Raw genomic sequence first — 26,474 nt, forward strand, 5'->3', positions numbered from 1 at the left:
TGTGCCACCAGGGAAGCCCTCTATGTCATTTCTATCTTTGATTCTTTGATACGAATTTACTTTGAATTATTTAAGTCCAGACAGTTGAATTTTTCCCTTCAGCTTGATTTCTAGCATTTTATTGCTCATTAGCACTCTTTCCAGATTTGGACATTTTTGTTCTAACTTGAAGATAAAGTGGTACAAGCAGCTAGAGTGGGACTGTGTTTAGACAGGAAAGGATTCTCTGAGGGAGTGTCACAGAATCTGCTATTGAACCCAACTCCTACCTCTTAAAGTTGTGGTTTGCATCTAAAATGACAAGTTAAAAAAACTAATACGTAGGTAAATGTAAATCAAACTTCAGAACAATTTCTAAGTGGAAAATCTGATGATGTCCTAAATTTTACAGATGCTAAAAGCATAATAAAATTTTGTTGCTGAACCTCCCAAGAGTATAATCCAGCACTACATGGTAGTCCTTTGTGCCAACAAAACTCCAGGAACCTCAGTGACAATAGCCATGGCCTTGCAGTTGAGTATATACATTTCTTTAATGTAAATCAAAGCCTATTACAATGCATTCTGTTACAATGAAAATCTTCACTTATTTTGGAAGCCCAATCATTTTGAGCAACATTATATACAACCCAACAGATACAATGAAATCATTGACAACTCCTTGAAACGTTATAGCTAAATTACAAAGAGTAATTGGATAATGTAGACAACCCCGGTAAAGTATTTATTCTCACATCATTGTGCTCAACATTAGATGACATATAAAGTTCAACTGGGAAAGGGAAATCAAAAAAAAAAGAAAAAAATTGTGCTTTTTCCTTGAACCAGACTCAAATAATGAGATGAGGGTAAACCCCAGTTAGGAAAGTATTTAATTCATTGTGCTTTTATATATTTTTCTTGCTACCTATTCCCAGTTAAAACCTTAAATTTGTGCCTCTGGATACTATTTCTTTTAACTCAAGTACAACATACCAGGCGTTCCTTAAAATCATTTTCTATTAACTATAAAAAGTATACTCAGATAAGAACTCTATAAAATCATTTCCTTTTAGAAGGCATCAAATATTCAGGGATCTTTATTTTTAAAGGGTAAATGAAATGACATAGCTTTCATTGACCCAAACATGCATAATTCATCCTTAAAAATGCACCCAACTGGTAATGACACATGATATACAAAGGGAATGCAACTTTACATATGTAAAATGATTGCTCACTATGGCAATTTAACAGTCAAATTAACAGACATTGTACATTAAAAAAAAAACAAAACCCTCAATATCTTAAAGCCAGTTATCTATAGAAAACCAAGGGAAATTCTGATATGGAATAGTTTGACTCAAAGCAAAGAATAAGGCACCTGCTATGAATTTAGAACAATAACTTTCATTTTTTAAGTTCCAACAAAATAGAATTAGTTAACCAAGACACTTGTTTCCAAGAGGGAAAACAAGTACAGGGGTTGATTTCCTGGGTGAGAAAGGCAGGTAACAATACAGGTAAAAACCTGCTGGCCCAAGGTCAGCAGATCCCTTTCCTATTCTAGTCAAGTTCCTAAAAATCCTTAACCACTCCTCTCCTTCATTCTCCCCATACTTAGGGGTACCAGAAGCTCTGAGGTTCACACTGTATATAGACTAGGTAGTAGATTTCCCTTCTGTTCCTCTTAAAACAGCTTATTTTCAAGAGGTATCCTGAGGCAATTAACACAGCAAACAAGCAGCTTTCTTTCCAACTCATTAACACATAGACACCTCTCAGGCTTTTTTCATCATTATGGCTAAGAATTTAAATAGCCAATACTTGAAATTTTCAACAGTACCAGAAAGCTCAAAACCTGCCTTATCACTCACCCTTACCATTAGTAAAAAGAAAGTTTGATCAATCATAACCTATAAAATCATACAACAAAGGGAAGACTAAAGACTGATCCTTATCAGTAAATCCATTTAATTTCACATGACACTTTTGTCTGATGTACCTAGTACCCTAACAGAATTTTAATCATAAATCAAGAAAAAGCATTTCCAAACTAATTTGCAGTTGATGTGCCTTTTTGGTATTAAAAGTGCTATTAACATGCTGTCTTACGGCACACTGGACTCAACAGTATGTCCTGATGAGGCATCCATTTTTAGTACTATTTTTCCCTAAAATGTTGAGCGCATAATAGACCCCTATTACTTTAATAGTAATTCTGGTGAAATCAATGGTGATATAAAAAACCTTCCCTGACTTTACTCCACCATGGCTGCTTTTAGTGAAACCGAAGTGACTAAGTTATAAAATGCTCAACCAAGTTGTTTTCTTATGGCCTCTTACGTTAGTATATTCACTCATGCAAAATCCAAGGTAGTGTAATAGAAATAATATTGTTAAAATAGACGTTGTGGCTATAAGCATCTCCCTTCATATTAGGCATTTAGAAGCTTTTTAAAATTTTTAGGTGCTAAAGATTTCGGGAAAACTAGGCTGTGTAGTTGTTCCATTTATAAGCACCTTATTACAGGACGGTTACATGACCCTCTATGGGAGTGTGCTTTCAATTCAAGAAATAGTAGTAAAGTGCCTAGCTATATAAAAACCGTAGGATTCCAAATTTTAAATTAAGCTAATTGCATTTACACATTAGGGCTAACAAGATCTAGACCCTGTCTACACAGATTCAATCTAATTACCTATATTGTATACTGTTCTAATAACCACATTAAAAAAAAAAACTTACTCTTTACTGACTGAATAAGTAGGGTCCACTACTGTAGCTTAACAAATTTTATTGCTTTATTCATGTGGTGCTTTTGCAAGGCACTGTGGTATGGACTAGAAAACTTGGAATGACTTGTGAAGAAACCTTGGAATGACACATGAAGGATGATATGAAAAGTCATTCTGAGGCAGGATGCTTTACTGAATTGTTTTTAACCAGGGTATCAAACATCAGGAATGAGTTCAAGTTAAAATTCACAGGAGAATGGAAACATCTTAAGGTCAGTCACTTCACATGCCCATCCTGATACTTTGAATAATCTGGAAAATTGCTGTAAAGAGAAAGAGCAAGTATTAAAACATGCTTGGAATAAAACAGGCCTGGCAACTGACAAATATTAAGGTAGTTCAAGAATCCAAGAATACCCTTACAATTACTTGCAAATACTAGGTAACTTCATAGTAATATGAACACAGGCCTACCTTAATAATACAATTTTTTTTATGCCTCAGCTTCCTTGAATTTTATGCCAAAATGTCTAGAGAGTTACCAAATAAGCAGTGGTTTTTAGAAAGAAATTAAAGCACCAAAGCAAAAAGGTTTTTCTAGCATACAATTATTTTGGTTTAACCCTAAACATTAGGTGTACTTGGCCTGTAACATATGCACATTTCCTCATTCTCACAAGGCTGAAATTCAATAATCTTTAGGTTACATAAATTGCTTGGCTCTTGGCCATTTATCAAGAAAGCTTCCAATTGGTATGTTTAGGAGACAGGCAAAGTGAAATGTTCAAGAGAAACCTCAGTAACTTTAAAATGTCAGAACGTGTAAAACAGAAACATGTATTTCCATATTAACAGCTTGCATATTAAGATGAAGAGAAGAAATTCTGTAATCCATCTCCATGGGCAAGAGTCTACTACTCTAACAGCAGTCTGCCCTGATAACTACTTTTCCCTACCATATGTCAAACATTTCTTTTATTAAACTAAAAACATTTGTCTCGCACGTTAAATTGCCAATCAGGTACAAGTTCCTCTACAATGAGTCAATTCTTTGCACTAGCTTTACTTTATAAAATACATCCAATTTTGACATAAAGACATTAGATTTTGGAACATGTTAAACTAAGTTCGAACATCCGCACGTACATGATGTTCATAAGCTTCTCTTTCGCAAAGGTTGCAAAATATTCTAAATTCTCATTCTGGGAGGTGTTTTTGTTTTTTGTTTTGGTCTAATATTTGTCAACTCGATCATTACTAAGGACCTGACCTCCTTTTTCTGCTCCCCTGTGAGCTCAAATCAAGCGGGGAGAAGTTTCTAGAGCACCACCCTCTGTGCATATGTGGGACAAGTAACTGGGTTCACATAAAACAGAATTATGCGGAGCTCCCGGCAGGTGGATTGAGAACTATGCGGGCAGGATTCACCACTGATGGATCACCACGTCATCCCCAACCCGTCATCCAACACCCTACCCGATGGTCGCCCCCAAAACACTTACCAGAACCACAAACAACAAAAATGAAGAGAGCCAATAACCAGGGTCCTACAGACGCCTTCTCTTCGGGAGCATTTCTCTGCAAAAAGGAAAATCCACGGTCTCCAATGCAAAAAAAACCACTCTGACCCCGAGCTCTCACCCTGCACCCCGGGCCAGGTCGCCGGGTCCCTGCACCTCACTGGTTTCCCCTGCGTTCCCGAGCCGCCCGGCTCCGGCACCCACCTCCCTGAGCTCCCAACTTAGCGTCCGGCTCGCGGCCTCGGGCCCTTGAGTCGCCCGGGTCTGGGGAAGAGAGCTCGGCGCGGCCCCGGGCCCCGGGCCTCATACCCGGCTGCGGAACCGAGAAGGGCGCCCGCTCTTCCCTTACCGAGGTCTTGGCGACGTTGCCGCGCTGGGTGATGTTCTTGCTGTGCTTCTCGTTGGCCATACGGATCCGCTGCTTGGCGACCATCTTCGCGGCGCAACCACCTGCCCCGGCCACCCCTGGGCCTCGCTCGCTCGCTTCTCCTCGGGCCGCTACGACCGACGCTCCGCTCCCGGTGCCCGCGCCGCCGGAGCAAGGAGGCTCTCAGGTGGGGCGCTAGCTCCGGCCGCTGGGCCTGGGCGCGGCGGGCGCGGGGGCTGAGCCCTTAGCTGGGCGCGGGCCGCCGGCCGACTGACGACGCCGGACCGTCCGGCCGAGCGAGACAGGCGCGCGGGAGGAGAGCAGGCCGCCGGGATATTCTCGCGTCGCCGCTGTGGCCTCCGCCGGGAGCGTAGACTGAGAGGAAGGGAACGCAACGCTACACAACGCAACAACGGGACGGTGCAACCCGTCGCCTCGAACTACTTCGGGTTCGGCTGCCAACGTCAGCATTGGGCCGGCTCCGCCCCGCGGAAGTGCACGCTCCGCCTGCTGAGGAAGAGGGAGAGGGAGGGCGAAGGCCGGCACTCCAGCCTTAGCCCCGCCCCTCCACGCTCCGTAAAGTGTTGCCCCAGAGCTGCGCGTGCGCGTTCGGGCTCCTTTTTCGTGTCTCTCTCCGACCGGAAGTGAATTGGCCCCGAGGCTGGCGGCCCCGGAAACACCAGTTCGCCGTCTCACGCCGGAGGAGACGTGTTGGGGCCGGGTTCGGCTCTCATGAACTCTGACCCAAGCATATGAGTTTCTCTTTCCGGGACAAGATGGCGCCGTCCACGCCGCTCCTTACAGGTGAGCTCTGAACGAGCAAGGGATTATTTCTTTAGAGCAGTATTTTTTGTGTCTCTAACCTTGGGCACCACCCGAGAAGCCTTGGAGTCTGATCCGCCTTTTCTTGTGGATTGCAGGAGAGCCGGAGGGCCTTTTGGATTTCTTGGTGTAGCGTGGCAGTCGGAAGTTAGGCTCTAGCCTCGGAGCTCCAGCATTCCCCCCTCCCTTTTGCCCATCCATCATTCTTTCCTGACACTTCAAGTTCTACAGGAATAGAGGAAGGGGCATAAGAACGAAGAGTGCTAGTGGGATTTGTTACTCTGGGTCTGCAATACTGGTGTTACACTAACGCTTACTTGGTGACAGGCCCTGTTGACAGGGTGAAGTCATTTAGCTCTGTAATAAGAAAAAAACGTAAACGTATGACTCGGTCTACTAGAATAACCACGCACTTAAATACACCTGAATTTAAGTGATACCAAATCCTGCACTCCTTGCTTTAATGAAATTTGTGGGACTCAGTAGGGCGAGTGGAGCTGCGGTAGTGTAGGTTTTAAGGGGATGAGAATGTGTTCTGGGGTGGTAGCATATAATGAACATTATAAAGATAAAGTAGCAACGTTAGAACATTACAGGATTCCTGAGGTTTCGAAGCTGAGGCAGAGTTTATAATGTTGGAGAAGATAATAAACTTAGTCTTAGACAATGTCAGCGGTGACTCTGGATTCCAGTAATGGCTGGAGTCTCATATATGAGCATCAAGTAAGGAGAGGGGAGTTAGGAGGGAAAAGAAGGCTCTAAGTTCCCAATAACTTAATAACATATTAAGGACAAAGAAGCCATTGAGAGAAAGGTTGTCTACTTTTGAGGAAAGGGATTATTTCCCCGAGACTTGGAAGGAACCTTAAAAAGCTTTTGCACTTTTCACCATTCTACATTTTGAGATCTTTGTTGTTCAGCACCCTGCCCATTCATATTCAATCTGGGTACCACAGTTCATTCACCAGACATTTATCAAAAACTTGACTAATTTGTTAGATAACATGCCAAGCAGATACTGCTTAAAAAGTAACTAAATGAATTTATTTCTGTAGCTTCATAAAGGTAGCTTGTATGTTACTTATAATTTTGGAATACTAAATGCTTTTTTTGAACTTTAAAAATTGGTACATTTTAAAATTTGATCTTTTTTCTTCCCTTTTAAAATCTTTGCAGTGACTGCTTGCAGGGTAAATTCCATCCTGTTTAGCATAGCATATGGAACCCTTTATAATCCTTGAATAGCTCTTGTCATTCATTTTACTCCTTGCCATCCTGTCCTATTTTGTTCTCCATCAGTACTGAACTGCTCATAAAACCCTTGAACAACCTATTTCCTCAGTCTAACACTACCCTCTTCCTCTTGATTTGGCTGACGTCTTTTTATCTTTTAAATTTCATTTTAGACATCATTACTTTGTAAAGTCTTTCCTTGCTCTTCCCAGATAGTCTTTCCCCAGCCTATTTTGGTACCTCATATATACTTGAAGTTTTTTGTTTTTGTTTTTTTTCACTTATCACATAGGATGATTATCTAGCTGTTTAGATGCTTTTCTCTCCTGCTAGACTGTGAATTCCTTAATGGCAGGGGCAGAGCCTTATTCATCCCTGTCTTCTCAGTGCCAAGTACAATGCCTGCTAAACAATAGACACTAAGTATTTAATGGAAGAATAACTTAATGAATGATAACCACTTTATCTGGAGTCAGGTTAACCAAGAGTGACAGTTTTCTTCCAGTGCTTAAGATCAAGGACTTCGTAAGAGCTTAAGGGTTATATAGTGCGTCTGCTCCGAATATTCTTATATTTATAGCAGCTCAGAGAAATTCACATTGCAAATTGGCAGAGTCAGGATTATATTCAATCATTCAACTCCATGGCCCATTTTTCTTTCACTAGAACACACTGATTAATCTTTTAAACATTCTTAGTATAGGTATTTCAGTCAATAATAGATTCTTTTACTTCCAAAATCTTTTTTTAAATATAGACTTATGGGACTTTGGAGTTGTGAATAATTTAAAGATTATGCAGTAAATTTTATTAGTTATGACTTTCAATTGGAAATGACAAAAAGCTAAAGCAGATAAAAAGGGGATTTTTAAAAAATTAATTTATTTTTGGCTGCGTTGGGTCTTCGTTGCTGCGCGTGGGCTTTCTCTAGTTGTGCGAGCGGGGCTTACTCATCGTTGCGGTGCGCGGGCTTCTCGTTGCAGTGGCTTCTGTTGCGGAGCCCGAGCTCTAGGCGCGTGGGCTTCAGTAGTTGTTGCATGCAGGCTCAGTAGTTGTGGTTTGTAGGCTTTAGAGCGCGGGCTGAGTAGTTGTGGTGCACAGGCTTAGTTGCTCTGTGGCATGTGGGATCTTCCCGGACCAGGGCTTTGAATCCGTATTCCCTGCATTGGCAGGCGGATTCTTAACCACTGCACCACCAGGGAAGCCCCGAAAAGGGGATTTTTTTTTAAAACAAAAAAAACTCATGTAACCTTAAAGCTTCTACTGTTACATCCAGGTATTCACATGACTCCAAAAATCTGTTTTTCTTCCTCCTTAAGCTCTTGCTTTCTTTCCGATTAAACTTATTCTCAGGCTGATGTTCTAATCGGGAGCTCCAGGTTTACATTCAACCAGCTCAACAGCCCCAGAGGAAAGTGCACATCTGTGCCAGTCTCAAGGCTGGCTGCCTTTGGCTTGGCTCATGCTCATCTTTGAATCAGTCAATTTTTTATTTTTTTTTAATTTTTATTTATTATTTATTTATTATGTTTATTTTTGGCTGTGTTGGGTCTTCGTTTCTGTGTGAGGGCTTTCTCCAGTTGCAGCGAGTGGGGGCCACTCATCATCGCGGTGCGCGGGCCTGTCACTATCGCGGCCTCTCTTGCTGCGGAGCAGAGGCTCCAGACGCTCAGGCTCAGTAGTTGTGGCTCACGGGCCCAGTTGCTCCGCGGCATGTGGGATCCTCCCAGACCAGGGCTCGAACCCGTGTCCCCTGCACTGGCAGGCAGACTCTCAACCACTGCGCCACCAGGGAAGCCCCGAATCAGTCAATTTTTAATCAAATCACCAGGACCAAATTATATCCTCACCCCTGGATATTTCCCAAAGGAAAACTAAAGTCTCCTAAAAGGGGGGCCTGGATGCTAGGCATGTAAAACAACAATAGCCCTTACATGAAGCCCCTACTGTCCAATCAGCTTGCCTAGTTGAAGCCATTGAGATAATCAAGACTGAGTCATTTTCTTAAATTGATACATACTTCAGTGGATGTAAGCATTGGAAAAAGTATCATACTATAATGATCACCATATCCCTGGCATAGGACCCTTGTTTGTTGAAGTCCAGTAGTTTTCTCATATTAACTCAGGCCTAGAGCAATAAATGGTATGTGAGTATCTAGAAAGGCTAGTAAGTTTTAAAAAGATACTATGTAGGTACAGTATTTAATGTAATTGTTGTTTTTAAACAGTTATTCTGTGTGAAACTCTGGCATTTATTTGTTGCTTAAATGACAAGAACTTAGCATTCTAGATTTTTCTTTCCAGTAGAACATATTGCTGATCCTTCTTGATTAAAGGGGAAAATCACTAAAAATAAGGAATCATATCAGGTGTCAATACACTATGTTAAGCTATCCCCACATTTTACTCACTGTTTTACATTTAGTCGCTTCTAATTAAAATGAATTCCTCATTAGAAATTCATATGTAGAAAAAAATTGCGTCAGTTATTGAAAAGAGTTTGAGTCCATATTTATTTTTGCTTTTACTAACTTATAATGCAGTTTATGTTCTGTTATGAACCTGATTTTGTGTTTCTTCTGATAAACTTTTGTATATCCATGTATTCAAGTTTGTATAAGAAGTTGCTCAAACTAATAAATCCAGTATAGTATCTTAGTGGTTCCAAAATGTCTTACAGCACTTTCTCATAGGATGCTTCTATGTAGGGAAGTGTGAAAGAAAATATTTGTTTTAAATAGTGGCTTACATGTATGAACAAAACTATAATGACTCAATATGACTTTTATGATGAATTTAATTGATAATTAGTTCACATATAACAGACATATCTATTGTAAAGCATCATGTACAAAAGTTGTCTAATTTAATGGGAACCAACAGTATCATCAGTGTATGAAGTAGCTTTGATATGTACTTTTGTCTTGCAGAATACGTTTTTATCTTAGTACAAAAATCTTGGTCTATTTGATTTTTAATTTTAATTTAGCACCTCTGTCCTGTATTCCCTGGCAAATCAGTTCTTGAGAAATGTTGACAGACTTTTGGTTGGTTTTATTTCTTGCCGTATTGTGAACAAGGTATTACCAAAAAGGGATGGGCTTTTAAAAAGCCTTTTTATTTTGATATAAATTAAAACTTGAAAGAAGTTGCAGAGAGAATAAAGAAAGTTCCTGCATATCCTTCACCTAGCTTTCCCCAATGATAATATCTTATAGTGTATTATCCAAACGAGGAAATTGACACTGGTACAGTCGTATTTACTAAACTGCTCTCCTTATTTGGATTTTACTAGTTTGTGCATGTCTATATTTTATCACGTGTAGATTCATGTAGCCACCACTATCAGAATATAGAACTGCTCTATCACCACAAAGATGTTTACCCGTTTATCGTTGGACCCTCCTTCCAACTCTAACTGTTGGCAACCACTGATCTGTCCTGTATCATGATAATTTTGTCATTTCATGAGTGTTATATATCCTGGTGAAAAGCCAACCATTTTTTTTTAGTAAGTTTTTATAGCATGGCCGAACATAATGATTTGTGATAAATATTGAATAGCAACCTTAATATAATACAAAATTATTGAGACTACCTAGTGAAATTATCTTGATTATTATTCAAGGGACAATTGAAATGTACTTCTAAATTTCAAACAACAACAGTTTGCCTTTTTTTCTCTATCTCTATGCAAAATACAAATGTATTTTCCTTAAAAAAAATAAAAGTGTTATATAAATGGAATCATAGACTATGTAACCTTTTAATTTTTGTTTTCAAAGTGTTCTTTATTGAGAATGTGAACATATGCATGTTGAAAAGCTGATTAATCTAGCTGATTAATTTGACTCAAGATCTTGCTTCTCCAGAAACATACTAAAACCAGTAATTGAAAGCCACATGAGACTGAATGCTACTTGAGCAAGAAAGACATGGCACTTTTCACACTGACTTTTCTGTCGGTGTTGCCTTCTGAGATTTTGGGTTCATAATCTGCATTATTAAGTTAAGTGGGAGTTTTGCTCCTGTCTTAGTCCATTCTGGCTCCTGTAACAAAAATATCATAGACTGGGTGGTAAACAACAGAAATTTATTTCTTACAGTTCCGGAGGCTGGCAAATCCAAGATCAGGGCACTGGCAGGTTCAGTGTCTGGTGATCACCTGCTTCCTGGCTCATAGACAGCCATTCTGCACTGTGTCCTCACATGGTGGAAGAGACAAGGGACCTCTTTGGGGCCTCTTTCATGAGGGCACTAATCCCATTCATAAGGGTTCTTCCTTCATGACCTAATTACCTCCCCAAAGCCATTCCAAATACCATTAGGGATTAAGTTTCAACATATGAATTTGGGGTAGGGGTATGTAAACATTCAGTCTTAGCAACTCTTTTGGGATCTTCTACATGTCTTAGTTTGGGATGTAAGTATGAAATAGAAATTTTGGAAAAGGAAAAACTTGTACCCGTACTGGTTGCCCTGAATACCCTGAAAGTTCCCACTGCTGTGGCCAGAAGGCTACCTTCATGGGTTCTGAGGTACAGCTGCCACTTTAATATAACGTACGAAAACTTTGAATTTTCACCAAGTAAACATTGTGGTCGGTAATAACAGCAAAGTCAACAAATACAGAGGACCAAGGTCACTAGGTACAAGTGTCATGAGAACACAAGAAGCTGAGATGAGCTAGGGAAAGCTTTTTTTCTTTTTTGCCAGTCACTTCAGGCATGTGTTAAGGCAGTAGAGCATGGTTTGATTGCATTATCATATGGCACATTTTAAAAGTATTTCGGCTTCATTGGGTATACACTGATAATGTACCGTTTTGTTTTCCTAGGTAAGTATGAGAATTTTGAAAGAGCGATTAGTGAGTTAAATTGTCACTGCAGCTTGTGGGAGGGACCTCATTAGGCTGACAGAATTTTATGCAACCTAACGATAACGTGTAATCTGACAACTGCAAACCCCCTAGTTTGGGAAATTCATTTTTTATTAACCCCTCAAATAAATGTTTATTAAAACCTTAACTGTAGTATTAAGAAAAGAATGGCTTGTTTTCTTCTAAATCATAATGTATCATACATTATATTGCAGCAGACGATTGATTTGGTGACAAGAAACAGCACAGCTTTGCCTGTGTAGTAAGAGAATTTTGATGCAATACTTGATTTTAGCCAGAACGCCAAGAAGCAGTTGAGAATTTCTGATGCCAAAAAATTAAACTTCATAGTTTTCAAGTCTTCTAGGAAAACATTTCCTGGCACAAAATGTTTACTAAATGTATTAGAGATTTTTAGAATAGATATCGTCAGTGTTTCATTCAAGGTGTAGCAGTAGACTGAGCTCCTTTTGAAATCATCATTTTGAGTGTAGTGATGGACTCATTTTTTAAGATCCCTACTGCCTAGCACATGGAGCTGTGCAGGGGCCAGGTATAGACCCTTGTAGGCAGTAGTGTGAGGAGTTTAGATTTTGATATATGTAGAACACTTTGCTAGACTCCATTCTATTCAAGGGCAAACTACCCACAGCAGTTTGGCGACTCAGTTTAGTATATGAGGAAACATGGTATCCAGTTGTATACTTGTGGATATCTGACCAGAAACTCATTATTCAATTACGTGTTTACTCCCTTATTTTTCATCATTTCCACTAGAATGGAAGCTCCATGAGTACATAGATTTTTATCTTGTTTGTCAGTGGTTCTTTTACTTTCATTCTAACTTAAAAACAAAAAAATTATTTATTTATTTATTTATTCATTCATTCATTCATTCATTTTGGCTGCGCCAGGTCTTAGTTGCGGCATGCGGGATCTTAGTTGTGGTGTGCAAACTCAGTTGCGGCATGCATGCAGGATCTAGTTCCCTGACCAGGGACTGAACCCCGGGCCCCTTGCATTGGGAGTGTGGAGTCTTACCCACTGGACCGCCAGGGAATTCCGTCATTCTAACTTTAAATTATTTACTTAGGGAAGGTAGATTATATTACTTTCAATATCTGAAGATTGAGCTAGTTAATTTACAGGTAGAAAATTGATGTTATGAGAACTGTCCCTTGAGAAGGGAAAGGAAATAGGGATCAGAGTTGGAGCCAAGAGTGGCCCCTAGCTACCAACTTTGATGCTGAAGAGTGGGAGATTTCTGACTAGCTGGCAGAAAAGGAAGCAAGTGAAATTGTAGCCATGGACTTCAGTAAAACTTTTTCTTTTCTTCAGCTCTTATACTGTTGCTGCTAGCAGGAGTTCTAGCTGATAAAATAGTTACTCATCACCAAGTCCTGTCAGTTTTCTCTCTTGAATATTGAACACTTATTCTTCACTTTCCATTTCCACTGCCCTACCCTAGTCCAAGTTTTGTATTGTTTTATTTTTTTGTGGCCGTGCTGCTCGGCTTGCAGGATCTTAGTTCCCCCCACCAGGGATGGATCCCGGGCCCCTGGCAGTGGAAGCTTGGAGTCCTGACCACTGGACCACCAGGGAATTCCCAAAGTTTCTATTATCTCTCCTGTGGGACTAGTGCAGACTATCCTGAGTAGTTTCTTCACATCTTACTGCCTTCTGGTTCACTCTCTACACTGTACCAAGTTGAGCTTTTCAAATTGCAAGTCTGGTTTTAAAAATCTGCCTAAAACTTTTTTGAAGTTTCCCAACATTCTTAGGCTGCAGTCCAACGTTGCCTAACTTAAGCCACAGGATCCTGCTTGGTCTGAGCCCTGTTTTCTTCTCCAGATCCACCTCCTTCCAGCCACACAGGCCTCCTTTCCATTCCTGTGACACTGTCATCTCTCTTGTCACGGAGTTTCTGCACCTGTTACTGTTCTCCTTGCTTGTTAACTGCTATTCATCTTTAAGATCTCAGCACACAAATCACTTACTCAAGGATGCTTTCCCTAACCTTCCATTTTTAGATTAAAACTCCATATTATTCACTCTAGTAGCCTCTTATATCTTTCCTTTGTAGCACTAAATGCAGTTATAGATTTCCATATATTTGACTAATTATCTGATTAGTTAGGTCAAGGACAAGGCTGATTTTCCTCCCTATTGTATCTGCAGTGCTCAACATAAGGTTTTGGTGGTAGTTTTTTTTTTTCTCCAGTAAGCATTTGCTGAATGAATGAATCATTTTATTTGGTTCAGCTTTAGAAGCTTCTAATTCAGCCATTTTAAAAAAGTATAATCTAGTTCTGTAGATGTTTTTGCTTATTTAATCTTGAACTTTGTTCCCACTTAATTTTTTAGAATATTACTATCATTGGGAGCTTACTAAATGAATGTATCTCATCCTGTTTGTTCTCTTAGCTTGAGAAATTATAAATAATAAATGTCATATTTTTTAAGAACTTTGAATGAATTTATACTATATTTTTATGTTATTATTTTACATAAAGCACACAGTATTTTAAAGTTTATATTTTGCTGATTGGGGCACAGATTCAGAGGTGGCGATGTATCTAAGGTTCCACAGTCAGATAGGAACTGAGGTCTACCTTTGAGTTCATGTCCTTTCTACTATAGTACAACTGCCTTTCACTGGTGACAGTTACAATTTTGAGTTTTTAATTATAAAAGTTACTTGAGAGAGTAAGCTGATACAAAGAAGATTTAACTTAGACTCAGCTTCTAATTCTGTTTCCAACATCCATACGTTTTGAAAATGAGATTAGAAAATAATGTGAAAACATAATACTAGGATCACTTTTTTCCATTTGAATGAAGGAATATAAGTATGAATGTTGTATCTCAATGCAAATGCATAGATTTCTTGTAAGATAGATAAAAGTGGATTTATTGAAGTAGTCTCCTTAGAGACTAAATGAATATGCTCTATAGGAAAAGAAATAAGAGGGATATTACCTGTCTTAATTCAGGCTGCTGTAACAAAGTACCACATACTGGGTAGCTTATAAACAACAGAAATTTATTTCTTACAGTTCTAGAGGCTGGAAGTCTGAGACCAGGGTGCCAGCATGGTCAGGGTCTGGTGAGGACCCTCTTGTTTGTTGACTGCCAACTTATTGTATCCTCTGTGTTTTTCTTGTAAAGGTACTAATCCCGTTCATGAGGACTCCACCTTTGTGATCTAATAACCCCCCCAAAAGGCTCCACCTTCCAATACCATCACATTGGGATTAGGGTTTCAACGTGAGGATTTTTGTGGAGACACATTCAGTCCATTGCATTACCTATTTATTTCTCAGCAGTTATATGATTTTATGCAAAAGAGGAAGAAAAATGTGCCCTTTTAATGCTGATGTTTGATAGTTCTGTGAAATGTTTAATGATTTCCTTAGTATTTTGACTGAAAGCTTTTTTTTTTTTTAACATTTGTGATAACTGAGTATTTATTAACAAAGTAATGGTGGTTCTTTCCCTTTTTTTTCTTTAGTCCGAGGGTCAGAAGGACTATACATGGTGAATGGACCACCACATTTTACAGAAAGCACAGTGTTTCCAAGGTATGGTTTATTTTGTCGAGTAATGTTATAGAGAACTATACAATGCATTCTGAAGTATTTTTGTTGTTATATTCTGAACAAAAAAGAAAAAGAACAGATAAGCTAGTTTCTTGGGACATATTATGTAATATTAACAGAAGATGGAAAGAATGAAAGAATGCATATTCTCTATCAAGAAAAATGATCTTTAGATTTGAAAATAATAGCTTAAGCATGTTTAAAAGAAAAGGTATAGACAATAGTGTAATTCAGTTCGTGCCTTTAGCTTAGAAGAATTTTATCTTAGGGACTGAGGAAAAACCTGCAAATCTGATAGCCAAACCACTGCCTATAATCTTCGAAAAATTATAGAATGAGAAAGGTATAAGAAATGAAGAAATATAAAAAAATATATACATATAAATATATAGCTAGATAAATAGACATTTTTGCCAAAAAGAAATAATGGAAAGGTAAACCAAAAACTAACAAAAGTGATTATCTATAGGAGGAGAGAGAATTGCAAGATCCAGGGGACATGTCTGTAAATGAACTTTGGTATATATAGTTTCAACTTTGGACCAAGTAATTGTTTTAAATAAAAAAAAAAAATTGAATGGAAAACGGGAACAAGTGAACCTAGCTTTATATTAAGTTGGTGACATAGCCATATGATGATATGCAATATTCTTAAATGCATTCAATAGTTTTATTATTAATAGTAAATTGATATTGTCCTTTTAAATCTATTGTAGGGTAAGACAAATAAATAATTATATTAATGTCATTAGGAACCAAAGTTTCAGCATAAGAGTGAAGTGGGGAGATAGACTTGCATGTATCAATATGAATTCATGATTTCTTTTCATAAAAACATTTGTATTTCCTAGTTCTGTCCACTCTAAAGGCCTAGAGCCAGTGATAACCTGGTAGCAGTAAATACCTCACAGATTATGATCTCTAAATGCCATTCTTCACTAAAAGGAACCAGTTCCTTGGAGGAGTGGTCAACTCCAGGTATAGGACGAAAAATGTATGAGGTGAGCCATACATATCTTGTGCCAGAAAGCGAGGAGGTTATAAAAGGCTAATGGGGTTTTGCTAAACTGTCACAGGAGTCAACCTGAAGGGGTTTATACCAACCTTAGATGGGACAATTTGAGCATTAAGAAGAATAATGACCCTAAGAATTAAGACATGTTAAGTATATAAGTAGTCTCTAAAAAAATCCTCCTCCCTCCAAATCTTATTGGTCAGCATTAGAAGTCGATGGGATCCTTGTTCATTACTTTGAAAATTGATAAAGAAAGAAAAAATCAAGCATTTATGTTGCCTTTCCTATACAGACTATTTTTCAGTAACCAAATTGTTGATGAGGAAAACTTCTTTATAGAACAGTAATAAATTTAAAAAGAATGATGGGATTAGATAATCACCATTTCGTTATCCTAAAGAAGTCATGTATCAGTGGTCCTCAAACTTTTGCACGCATCACAATCATCTGAAGAGCTTGTTAAAACACAGGATACTGTTCCCTCTTCAGATTTTCTGATTCATTAGATCCAGGGCAGGGCCCCAAGAATTAGAATTTTTAACAAGTTCCTAGGTAATGCTGACACTGCAAGTCTAGGGACCACACTTTGAGAACGACTGATCTACACAAATGATCATTAAAAGATGCTGTTAGATGAACTGTTGATAGGGAACTTTATAATCAGGCTGACATCATCTGACTCTATTGACCATTTTTTTTATTAGACTCAGTTCTCTAGAACCTTGTTACAGGAAATATGGGCCCAAGATCAGCCATACTGGCATCGCCTTGAGCCAGTGCAGAGATCAAACATCAGAACATCTCAGGCCCTACTCAGCTTACTGAATCAAAATCTGTATTTTAACCAGCTCCTCAATGATTTGTATGCACATTAATATTTGAAAAGCACCAATTTAGAAAATAAGAGTCTGTGTTAAAGCTTTTGTGCTGCACTTCATTGGGGTGTGCAGTCCCAAGGCAGCAGGATTGAGGGGGAAAGGGAAATGAGACAAGGAAGAAGTGAAAGCAAATATAGAGTGAGGTGCACTGAACTGACCACAGATTCACAAAATCCATCCAAGTTGCTTGGTCATGCAGAGTTTCTCCAGAGAGGTTGTATAGAACCACTGTGCCTTAGAACAATCTATTTTGAAGAGGATGGGTACGAAATTGGTCTGCAGCCAGAATCTTCTTTTGATCTGTTCGGGTTGAATCTGAGTGCCAGTGCTTCTCTTCCTGCTACTGCAATAGGCATAATGGAAGCCGTGCTGAAATGTGGCCATCATTCTTGGAGAGTCTGAGACAACCAGTGGTGTTAGGAGATGAGGTGGCCAGGTCTCTTCGTTGAATAGCTGGTGCCTGGGAGCAGGAAGGATTAGGTGAGTCTGAGGAGGCGCATAATGAGTCCACTACAATCTCAGTGTCACTAAGAGTAGAACAAGGAGACATTATGTGTCTCCTGGTAAGTTGCCATAGGAACTATGCGGTACTTACCTTCTATGAAGATTTTTAAAAACCTGCTTCTAATCAAGCTTTTAGATGAATGGTCCTTAAATTTGGCTGCACATTAGAATGACTTGGGGAGCTTTTAAAAAACCGGATATCCAAATACTAGGTATTAAATGATAGTAAGGAATTATTGTTAATTTCATGAGTTGAAGTGGCATGGTGGTGGTTCTGTTTTTTAAAAATGCCCGCGTCAGTTAGAGACGCATACTGAAGTATAGAGTAAAATGATATGACATCTGGTTTTGCTTTAAATTATTCTGGCATTAAATATGAAAGTAGGGAGTAGATTAAAGAAAATTGACCATGAGTTAATAATTATTTAAGCTTGGTGATAGGTGTGTAGGGGGGTTATCATACTTTTTCTCTATTTTTGTGTATATTTGAAATTTTTCATTTAAAAGATTGTTCCAGAAGGAAATAGACAAAATTTTCCAATTGCCAAAATTAAGAAAAGAATTGAAGTCTGGATACTATAGTCTAGGAAGCTTGCCTTCATTCTTAAACATAATTCTAGAATGAGTTATTAAAAAGACAATTTATAATCATTACAATAAGGAGGTAATTATTGGAGTCAAAATGAGCTTGCTAAGAATAAATTGTTTCAAGTTTATCTCATTTCCTTTCTGAGTAGAATTTCCAGACACATCAGAATAGATCTATAAACATGATTTTAGCAAAGTATCTGAGAAATGAGATATAAGTAGATATCAGTAGGCTGGAATAATAGACCAAAAGTTGGGTAGGATTTAAAAAGAATAATTGTAAAATTCTGCCTTAAGGTTCAGAAATGAGTTGCACAAGTATAGAATGGAGGACATCTTGGTCATAGCTATTTATGTAAGGGAGTGAGAAAAAAAAATGTTTTAGTAACTACACACTGAGGATAAGCTACCATTATTGTATGATTGCAGAAACACAAATGTCATCTTCAGATGAATTAATGCAAAGATAGTGTTCAGGGCTTCCCTGGTGGCGCAGTGGTTAAGAATCCGCCTGCCAATGCAGGGGACACGGGTTCGAGCCCTGGTCCCGGAAGATCCCACATGCCGCGGAGCAACTAAGCCCATGTGCCACAACTACTGAGCCTGCACTCTAGAGCCCACGAGCCACAACTACTGAAGTCCGTGTGCCTAGAGCCCGTGCTCCGCAGTAAGAGAAGCCACCGCCATGAGAAGTCCGCGTACTGCAACCAAGAGTAGCCCCTGCTCGCGGCAACTAGAGAAAGCCCGCGCACATCAACGAAGACCCAACGCAGCCAAAAATAAAAAATAAATAAAATAAATACATTTATTTAAAACAACAACAACAGAAACAAAGACGTTGTCCAGTTTAGAAGGGGTGTACTGGTTAGTTCTCTGTGTGTCGTTATTTGACATTTCAAATACTTGTTAGCCACAAAGTTCTGATCTAATGTTGTGACTACACATATGGACATCTGTACACACACGCACACATTTCTGTTTGGGTCTTCATTATCACTGGCAGATGTACTCACAGTAGCCATCTCCAGTTGAGAGATACAGTACTTAAAGTTTTGATCGTTTGATAGAAGGTTGCCAAGAAGTTCAAGTTCCACAGGTTAGTTTTTGTACAGAATCCTGCATCCATATTTTTTTAATGTGAAAAGCCTCTTATCGTTGTTATACTTTCTGTCTCTGCACATGAGAAATTGATGGAACGTCTTTGTCCTTCAAATCCAGGGTCACTTCTTGGCCACTGGAGGATATTTTATCCACCATTGTTTTGTTATGCAGGTAGTTTGGGAAATTCTTCACAAAACCCCCATGTTGAAATCCTTCAGCTCTCTCAAGATAAGGGCTGACAGCTGGTAGCTTCCACATACACCTACATTTTTGGGTTTTCACACCAACTAGTTATTTACCCAAAAGAGCTCTATTTCTTACTTAACATTGGTCTGTTGGTATAAAATCAATTTCCAGCTTTACAGTGGTAGTTGGCACTGCATTTTAAGCGAGAAAGTATTTTTGGTAGGCTAAAGCATTTTGGAATTATTTTCTGAAATTTATGTAAGTTCTTAGTCATTAAATTTGTGGTAAGATTGAGGATTTTTAATCAGGTTTTTAAAAATATTAATGCTTATTAATTTAAGCTTTTTTTCTTGTTATTTTCAGAGAATCCGGAAAAAATTGCAAAACCTGTACCTTTAGTAAGGATGGGACCTTGTTTGCCTGGGGCAACGGAGAAAAGTTAGTGTTCATTTATATAACATTTTATGTGTGTGTTGTAAATATAAAACATAATTGTTTTATGTGAATAACATGTATTTGGATGTCATTTATAAAGTCTATCTTTTAATGTCTTGGTGCTGTTAGGTGTTATCTCCAATATAACATCCATAGAACATCTCCAAAGTTGTTAGTTTCTATTTATGTGCCAGGACTTCTTTGAGTTCTCTAGTTACTTAGAATTAAAAAGTAACATATGAAAAAGGGCAATTAATTTAATGCAGAAGAAGCTGAGAGGTTGTTTTAAATAGTGCTCTAAGTGATTGGTTAGGGTTTCTTAAGTTCTGCACTAACACTTAGAGAAAAACTCTCTGCTTGTTTATGGTAGGTACCTTATATCTTTGCTGTTAACTTATTAACAACTGTCTATATTTATTACTGTTAGTTTTATTGTGTATAACAGCATGTCATCTAAGTATAAGTTATTCAAAAGTATGTTTGGTATAGTCTGTATTACATAAAATAATCAGATTACAAAATTGGTCTTGCAAAAAAAAAAAGTATTTTGGTTCAGTGTTCATAATTTCACTTAGAAAACCAATTCTTTTCAATTTTCCATAGTCACTGTATTTCAGTTCACAGAACCAGGAAAATGCCTGAATATTTGTTGCTTGGTTTAAAGTTATTTTTGTTGTTTTTAGCCAGATATAATATCTTAGGTTTTTTAAAGGGGGAAAAATGATTACATCCTTTTGAAAAGTATATTTTAAATGTTTCTTATACAGTGGTACTATATTCTGAGGTCTTTCAGCTATCAGGTCAGATTGGATTAACACATGATTTTTAAAAATGCTAAAATGATTGCGTTGAATTAGTTGATTCACTTCTATGACTATAAGTAGCTGGCAGAATTAGCTTTTATAATTAAAGAAGTTCATCAGTATTTTTTTTTTTTAAGTTATTGAATCCAACCAACAAACTACTACTCTCAAATGATAAAGAATATAATTATGTTGGGTCTTATTCACAGTGTTAACAGACAGTCTTACTCTCAGCCTCAAAGAAAGGACGTACTCTCAACTTTTCTTATTTCTTTAGGTGTAACCTATTGTGGGTATTTGGGTTTTTTTTTTTTTCAATCCATATTTCATTATTTTTATAATATTTATCTGTATATATATTTATTTTTATTTGGTTGCGCTGAGTGTTAGTTGTGGCAGGTGGGCTCCTTAGTTGTGTCATGGGAACTCTTAGTTGCGGCATGCATGTGGTAACTAGTTCCCCGACCAGGGATCGAACCCAGGCCCCCTGCATTGGGAGTGCAGTCTTAACCACTGTGCCAGGAAAGTCCCTAAATCCATATTTTAGTTTACACTATTTGGGTAATGAGTTGATAGAAATTTACTATCTGATGGGACATACCATACATCTTTTCATTGCCTATTACCTTTTTGAGGTATCCCTTATTCTACTAGCTTACAGTTTATTGAGTAAGTCTATTTTCACTTTGGCAATTATTATTAATTATTTTATATGTCATATCTCCGCTTTGTTTTCTGTTGGATTCCACTCAATCCTCTTAATATGTCCCCACATGTTGTGTCCATCTTTTTAATAGATTTTTTTATACCTGGTTCTAGCATTTATTTCCTTAAGTTGCTGCAGCCACAACAATACGTATTGTTCCTGGGGCAAGAGAAACAGATACAGTGTATTGATTGTGGTCGTTGCTGGGTTCACGGTTAACTAAGTCAGAAGCTATAACTGATTTTTCCTTAAATGTGTGCTTATTTAAATTAAAATAAACACCCTTCATTAAACTAAGAATAACTTTAAAGTTTATTAACAACAACAAAATAGAAAGCTTCATGTAATTCTAAAATATGTAATTTACAGTAAGTTGTACAGAATCTACAGTCGTAAGTGTGTGTGTTTGTCTGTATGTTTCTGTGTGTTTAAACACTATACGGTAATTGTTTATTCTTACCAGTTGCCGCTTATCCTAACCCAATGTCCTCAAACTTGAGTTGAACAAAGTAACTTTAAGGAATTTCTGCAGTGAGATGGAGTATCTTTTTTTTTTTTCTTTCTTTCTTTTACCCCAAGGACTACCTAAGAGCAAGTCAGGCCAAACAGGTTTCAGAGCATTGCTCTGGCATTTATTAGTAGTATGCTCTTGGGCAAATCATCAAATCATTTCATTTTTCTAACCTTCAGTTTCACCATTTGTAAAATGGAGATGATAATACCTGTTTTATGAGATTGTTGTGAGGATTAAATGAGAAAATGTACATAAAGTGGTTAAACCAGAACATGGTTCAGAGAAAGTGTCCCCAAAAGTGGAAACTGCTTTTGTTTTTACAATTATTGTTATTTTTGTCATTGTACCACGATAATTCTTACAGTAATATCTTTTGGAGATTGCTTCTGAGATTTTTATAGACATCAAAAGTATCCTTGCTGATTTCCCTAGCTGCTGCAGTTTCCATTTACTCAAATTAAAAAATATATACTTTTCGTTTTCTCTTGGATTTGAAATTCCTCAGCTTGTCTGTAGATTTGCTCTGTGTTCACTTAAAGGCCTGTTTTTTCCTTTTTGGTTGAAGGTGGTATCTATTGTATCTTCCCGCAAATTCTATATTATTTCCCAACACCAGCCTTAAATAGGGACCTTTTGGTAAAATGTACACTTTTTTACGTTTAAGTGTTTATTGGATATTTTCTAGAACTGACTGAAAATTGATTTTTATGAGGAATGAACACTTTAGAGTGATCTGTATTTAAAAAGAAGTATGAATGTTTTGGATACTGCTGGCTATTGTGAAACAGTATTTCATTGCTGAAGTAATTTCTTTTGAAACCAGAATAAATGTTATCAATGTCACTAACAAGGGACTACTGCACTCCTTCGACCTTCCAAAGGCAGTTTGCCTTGAGTTCTCGCCAAAAAACACTGTCCTGGCAACATGGCAGCCTTACACTAGTAAGTATTTTCCAATTGTAAAAATATTCTGACAGGACCAACTCAACTCAGTGGGGGAAAAAAAGGAGAAGGTTTATAACCTTATAGGAAAGTAATTAATATTTATGATAGTAAATAGTGTTTGAGAATATTTTTAATCGACAATGAATCTTGTATTCTCCAAATAGAATGTACTTTAAGTAATTTCAAGGTATAGTAAGTTAGTGAGAAGATCCATCATGAGATAGAGGAAAAGAAAAAAGCTCAAGGGAAAATTTATAAAATAAATAACCAATGGATAGAGAAGATTGCAAAAATTACGAAGAATAATGACCTTTAAAATAAAAAACGCTTTATATAATTATAAATGAAAGAGGAAGTACAGTAGACACAACATCTAAGAAATGTGTATGGTATGACAAAGAGTAGGAAATGGTGTGTCATTTTCTAACGCATTTAAAGATCTAATATACGTTATATGAACATTTTATTGGCTTGGCCAACAGGTTCGTTTGGGTTTTTCCATAACATCTTACAGAAAAATCCAAACGAACTTTTTAGCCAACCCAATATATAGCTGTGCTTCATAGATCAGTGATAAAATTTTGGGTCCCGGTATAGGGCTTATTTTAAGAAGCATTTTGTAATAATGTGGATATTGTTGAATAAATATAGGATAGTAGTTCACTGTTGGGTTATAAACTTCCTGAGTTCGTTCTTCCAAGAGGCATGGACTCTAATGAATATGATTTTTCCAAGTAAGTAAAAGGGAAATTGAGAATCAGTTGAGGACTGTGAGTGGTTTTATATAACTTTTTTTCATGTGTGTGACTTATAGACACAGCTTTCGTGATAAGACAGTTTAATCTGTTTAACAGCAAACTATGTCACACTTAATAAACAAGAAATCTCTTAAGTATTCTTAAAAACTGTAGTAATTAACTCATTTCAGAAATACAAAATTCTGCTCAAACAGCCGTCATATTGTCATGGCTTTAGGAATGGATGATTAAATCTATAATTAAAGCTAGAGGGGAAAGTTGATTTAAAGCAACTCTTACTGGATCTTTATAATCTTGTTCAAATTTTTTCTAAGAGTGAAATCTTTTTACTAGTGTTAGGAGACAATTACTGCAAAAAATTTTGTTTTTATGGCAGCTTCTAAAGATGATACAGCTGGGATACCTAACCTACAACTTTATGATGTGAAAACTGGGATGTGTTTGAAGTCTTTCATCCAGAAAAAAATGCAAAATTGGTAAATAAATGCTTTAAAATACTAATTATTTTTAAATATTTTAAATATCTTTGTTGTATATTATTTGTTTCTCTGGTATTGATTTAGAAAATAACTTGTCAGATCAAAATCTAGATCTTTAAGGATTTTGTATGTGAGAATGTAATAGAGTAAAAACTTGATCTTTTATTTAGTATTTGAATCAAAAGGAATAATATTTTTCTATTATATATGCTGACTAAAACTATTAGTAACTGACTTGACATCATATTTATAAGTATTTTTCCTTAAATAGTAAACAATATCGTAAACTTTAACATGTTAACATATGATGTTACATTCTATTTAAATTTTTTTAATATTCTTTCTTTTCAATGTAGGTGTCCATCCTGGTCAGAAGATGAAACTCTTTGTGCCCGAAATGTTAACAATGAAGTTCACTTCTTTGAAAACAACAATTTTAGTATGGAAAGATTTATGAAATAATTTTATTATTTGCTATAAATATGTACAGTTTTTATTGCCTTACATATGATATCATAGGGTTCTCCTAAATACTGTTAATATATTAACAATTGCTGTTATAGTAATTCATTTGAATAACTCCAAGTGTAATTGCTAGTAAAATTTTATAACACAAACATATTCTTTTATAATAAATTTTTACTATCTAATAATTACTATTAAGACATTTGAGTACCTCTTTCTGAGTTTAGTTGCTATTGAAATTCTGTGATACAAATTTTTAAAGTATTTTGTTGTGTAGAATTTCAAATACAAAAGTAGACACCTAGTCCCATAACCATCAGCCCATTGCCAAACCTTCTTCATCCATGCATCTGTCCACCTACCATCTCTTTTACTCTGCTAAAGCAAATTGTAGACATCATATAATTTTACCTATAACTATTTCGTATGTATCTCTGAAGATTAGGGCTCCTAATATTTTTTTAAAACTTAGTCATAATACCATTATCACAGATTATAGAATATCTGGTCAGTGTTCAAATTTCTAATAATTGAAAATGTGATAATTTTTTTAAAACTCAGGATGCAAATAAGGTCCTTCACATTGCAATTGATTTATATATCTTTTAAGTTTCTTTACGCTATAAGTTCCCTCTCCATTCTTTTTTCCCCCTTGCAATTTATTATTTAAGAAACAAAGTTACTTGTCTTATATATATTCCCGTATTTGAGTTTTGCTCTTGTATCCCATTCTGTAATTTAACATGTTCATCTGTTTCCTGTAAATAACTATTTGGATCTAGAGTTGGTCAGCTTCAAGTTCTTTTTTGGGAAGCTGAGGGCAAGACTACATCATAAGGCAGTTTTCAATTCTTTTATCAAGAAGCACATAATGTCTCATTGTCTTTAATTTTGTATGGTTAATTGGCATTAATGTTCAATGCCTCGATCCATTATTTCATGCGTGGTTAAAAATTGGTGATACTATAGTTTCCCTCCTTCCCCTGTCATTTATTAGCTGTACTACCTCTATAAGGAGAAATTCCCCTTTCTACTATTTGGTTACCTAGTGGACCATTTATATGGGAAAGGCAAAATAAATATTCTTCTCCTTTATCACTTTTAATAAAATGAGTTCTTTCTTTAGCAATCTCCATTGCAACCAATAGTCCCCACCCCCAACCTAATGAACTATGGATTTAAACATGATGTGTTTCAATCCATTTTAATTACTATTCTTATTGATTCTCAAATTGTCCCATCATTGGTCAATTAGTCTTTAATGACTTTTTTGCTATATGGTAGGACAGATCATTCTAGGATTATCTTGTATATTTCTTGCTATACACCCAGAATCAGCCAATTCTCCAATATACTCTGCTCCCTTTTTATGGAAAATGGTATTTAGAGACCACAGTCTGGGTGTAGAGGATTCTCATTGCTACTGTGTTGATTGATCATTGTTCCTAGGCCTTTTTTTTTTTTTTTCTTTTTTATCTTATATCTGTACTGCCTTTTGCCAACACCCAAGAATGTGGTTCTCTGGGATAACAGGGGTGATAGTTTGAGAATATCACATCCACATAATTATTCATTTGCTTTATTCTTCATTGACCACATAGCATTCTTAGAATAGCAATACCAACAGTAACACCTATAATATGATTACTGAAAAATAATTTAAAGAAGAAAGTTTTGCAGTTCCTTTTGTCCTTAGAATATTCCATTGGTGACTGAACACTTTTTAGTACAGTCACGGACTTAACAATAGTTTAAGATTTTTCAACTTCATGATGGTGTGAAAGTGGTATGTATTCAGTAGAAATTGTACTTTGAATTTCAGTCTCTTCCTGGGCTAGTGCCATGTGGGATGGTACCCTCTCGTGATGCTGGGCAGCAGCAGTGAGCCACAGCTCCCAGTCAGCCACATGATCACAAGGGTCAACAACTGATACACTTACAACTCTTTTGGACCTGT

The 26,474-nt window shown here is 37.0% G+C and overlaps 2 protein-coding genes across 8 annotated transcripts in view; one reads left to right on the forward strand and one right to left on the reverse strand.

Annotated features, from left to right (window-relative positions):
- Positions 1 to 508: 508 nt before the first annotated feature.
- On the reverse strand, positions 509 to 5,113 carry SERP1 (stress associated endoplasmic reticulum protein 1). Its single transcript, XM_036849982.1, has 3 exons — positions 4,588 to 5,113; positions 4,221 to 4,296; positions 509 to 3,041 (listed from the first exon to the last, which is right to left on the reverse strand). Exons 1-3 carry the CDS (start codon positions 4,669 to 4,671, stop codon positions 3,001 to 3,003), a joined length of 201 nt encoding a protein of 66 aa, XP_036705877.1. The 5' UTR covers positions 4,672 to 5,113; the 3' UTR covers positions 509 to 3,000.
- Positions 5,114 to 5,285: 172 nt separating this feature from the next.
- Positions 5,286 to 26,474, forward strand: part of EIF2A (eukaryotic translation initiation factor 2A) — a 37,890-nt gene continuing 16,701 nt past the window's right edge. For 3 of the 7 annotated variants that reach the window (XM_036849978.1, XM_036849977.1, XM_036849975.1), the window contains exons 1-6: positions 5,367 to 5,409; positions 15,053 to 15,122; positions 19,776 to 19,850; positions 22,694 to 22,812; positions 23,950 to 24,049; positions 24,409 to 24,491. In XM_036849978.1, coding sequence (XP_036705873.1) covers positions 5,382 to 5,409; positions 15,053 to 15,122; positions 19,776 to 19,850; positions 22,694 to 22,812; positions 23,950 to 24,049; positions 24,409 to 24,491 — 475 coding nt within the window. In that variant the 5' untranslated portion in view covers positions 5,367 to 5,381. Of the gene's footprint in view, positions 5,410 to 15,052; positions 15,123 to 19,769; positions 19,855 to 22,693; positions 22,813 to 23,949; positions 24,050 to 24,408; positions 24,492 to 26,474 lie in introns of those variants that run through there. The other 4 variants (XM_036849974.1, XM_036849979.1, XM_036849976.1 and 1 more) reach the window with 4 other exon arrangements.

Source organism: Balaenoptera musculus, chromosome 4, assembly GCF_009873245.2.
Source record: "Balaenoptera musculus isolate JJ_BM4_2016_0621 chromosome 4, mBalMus1.pri.v3, whole genome shotgun sequence".
Taxonomy (NCBI): Eukaryota; Metazoa; Chordata; class Mammalia; order Artiodactyla; family Balaenopteridae; genus Balaenoptera; species Balaenoptera musculus.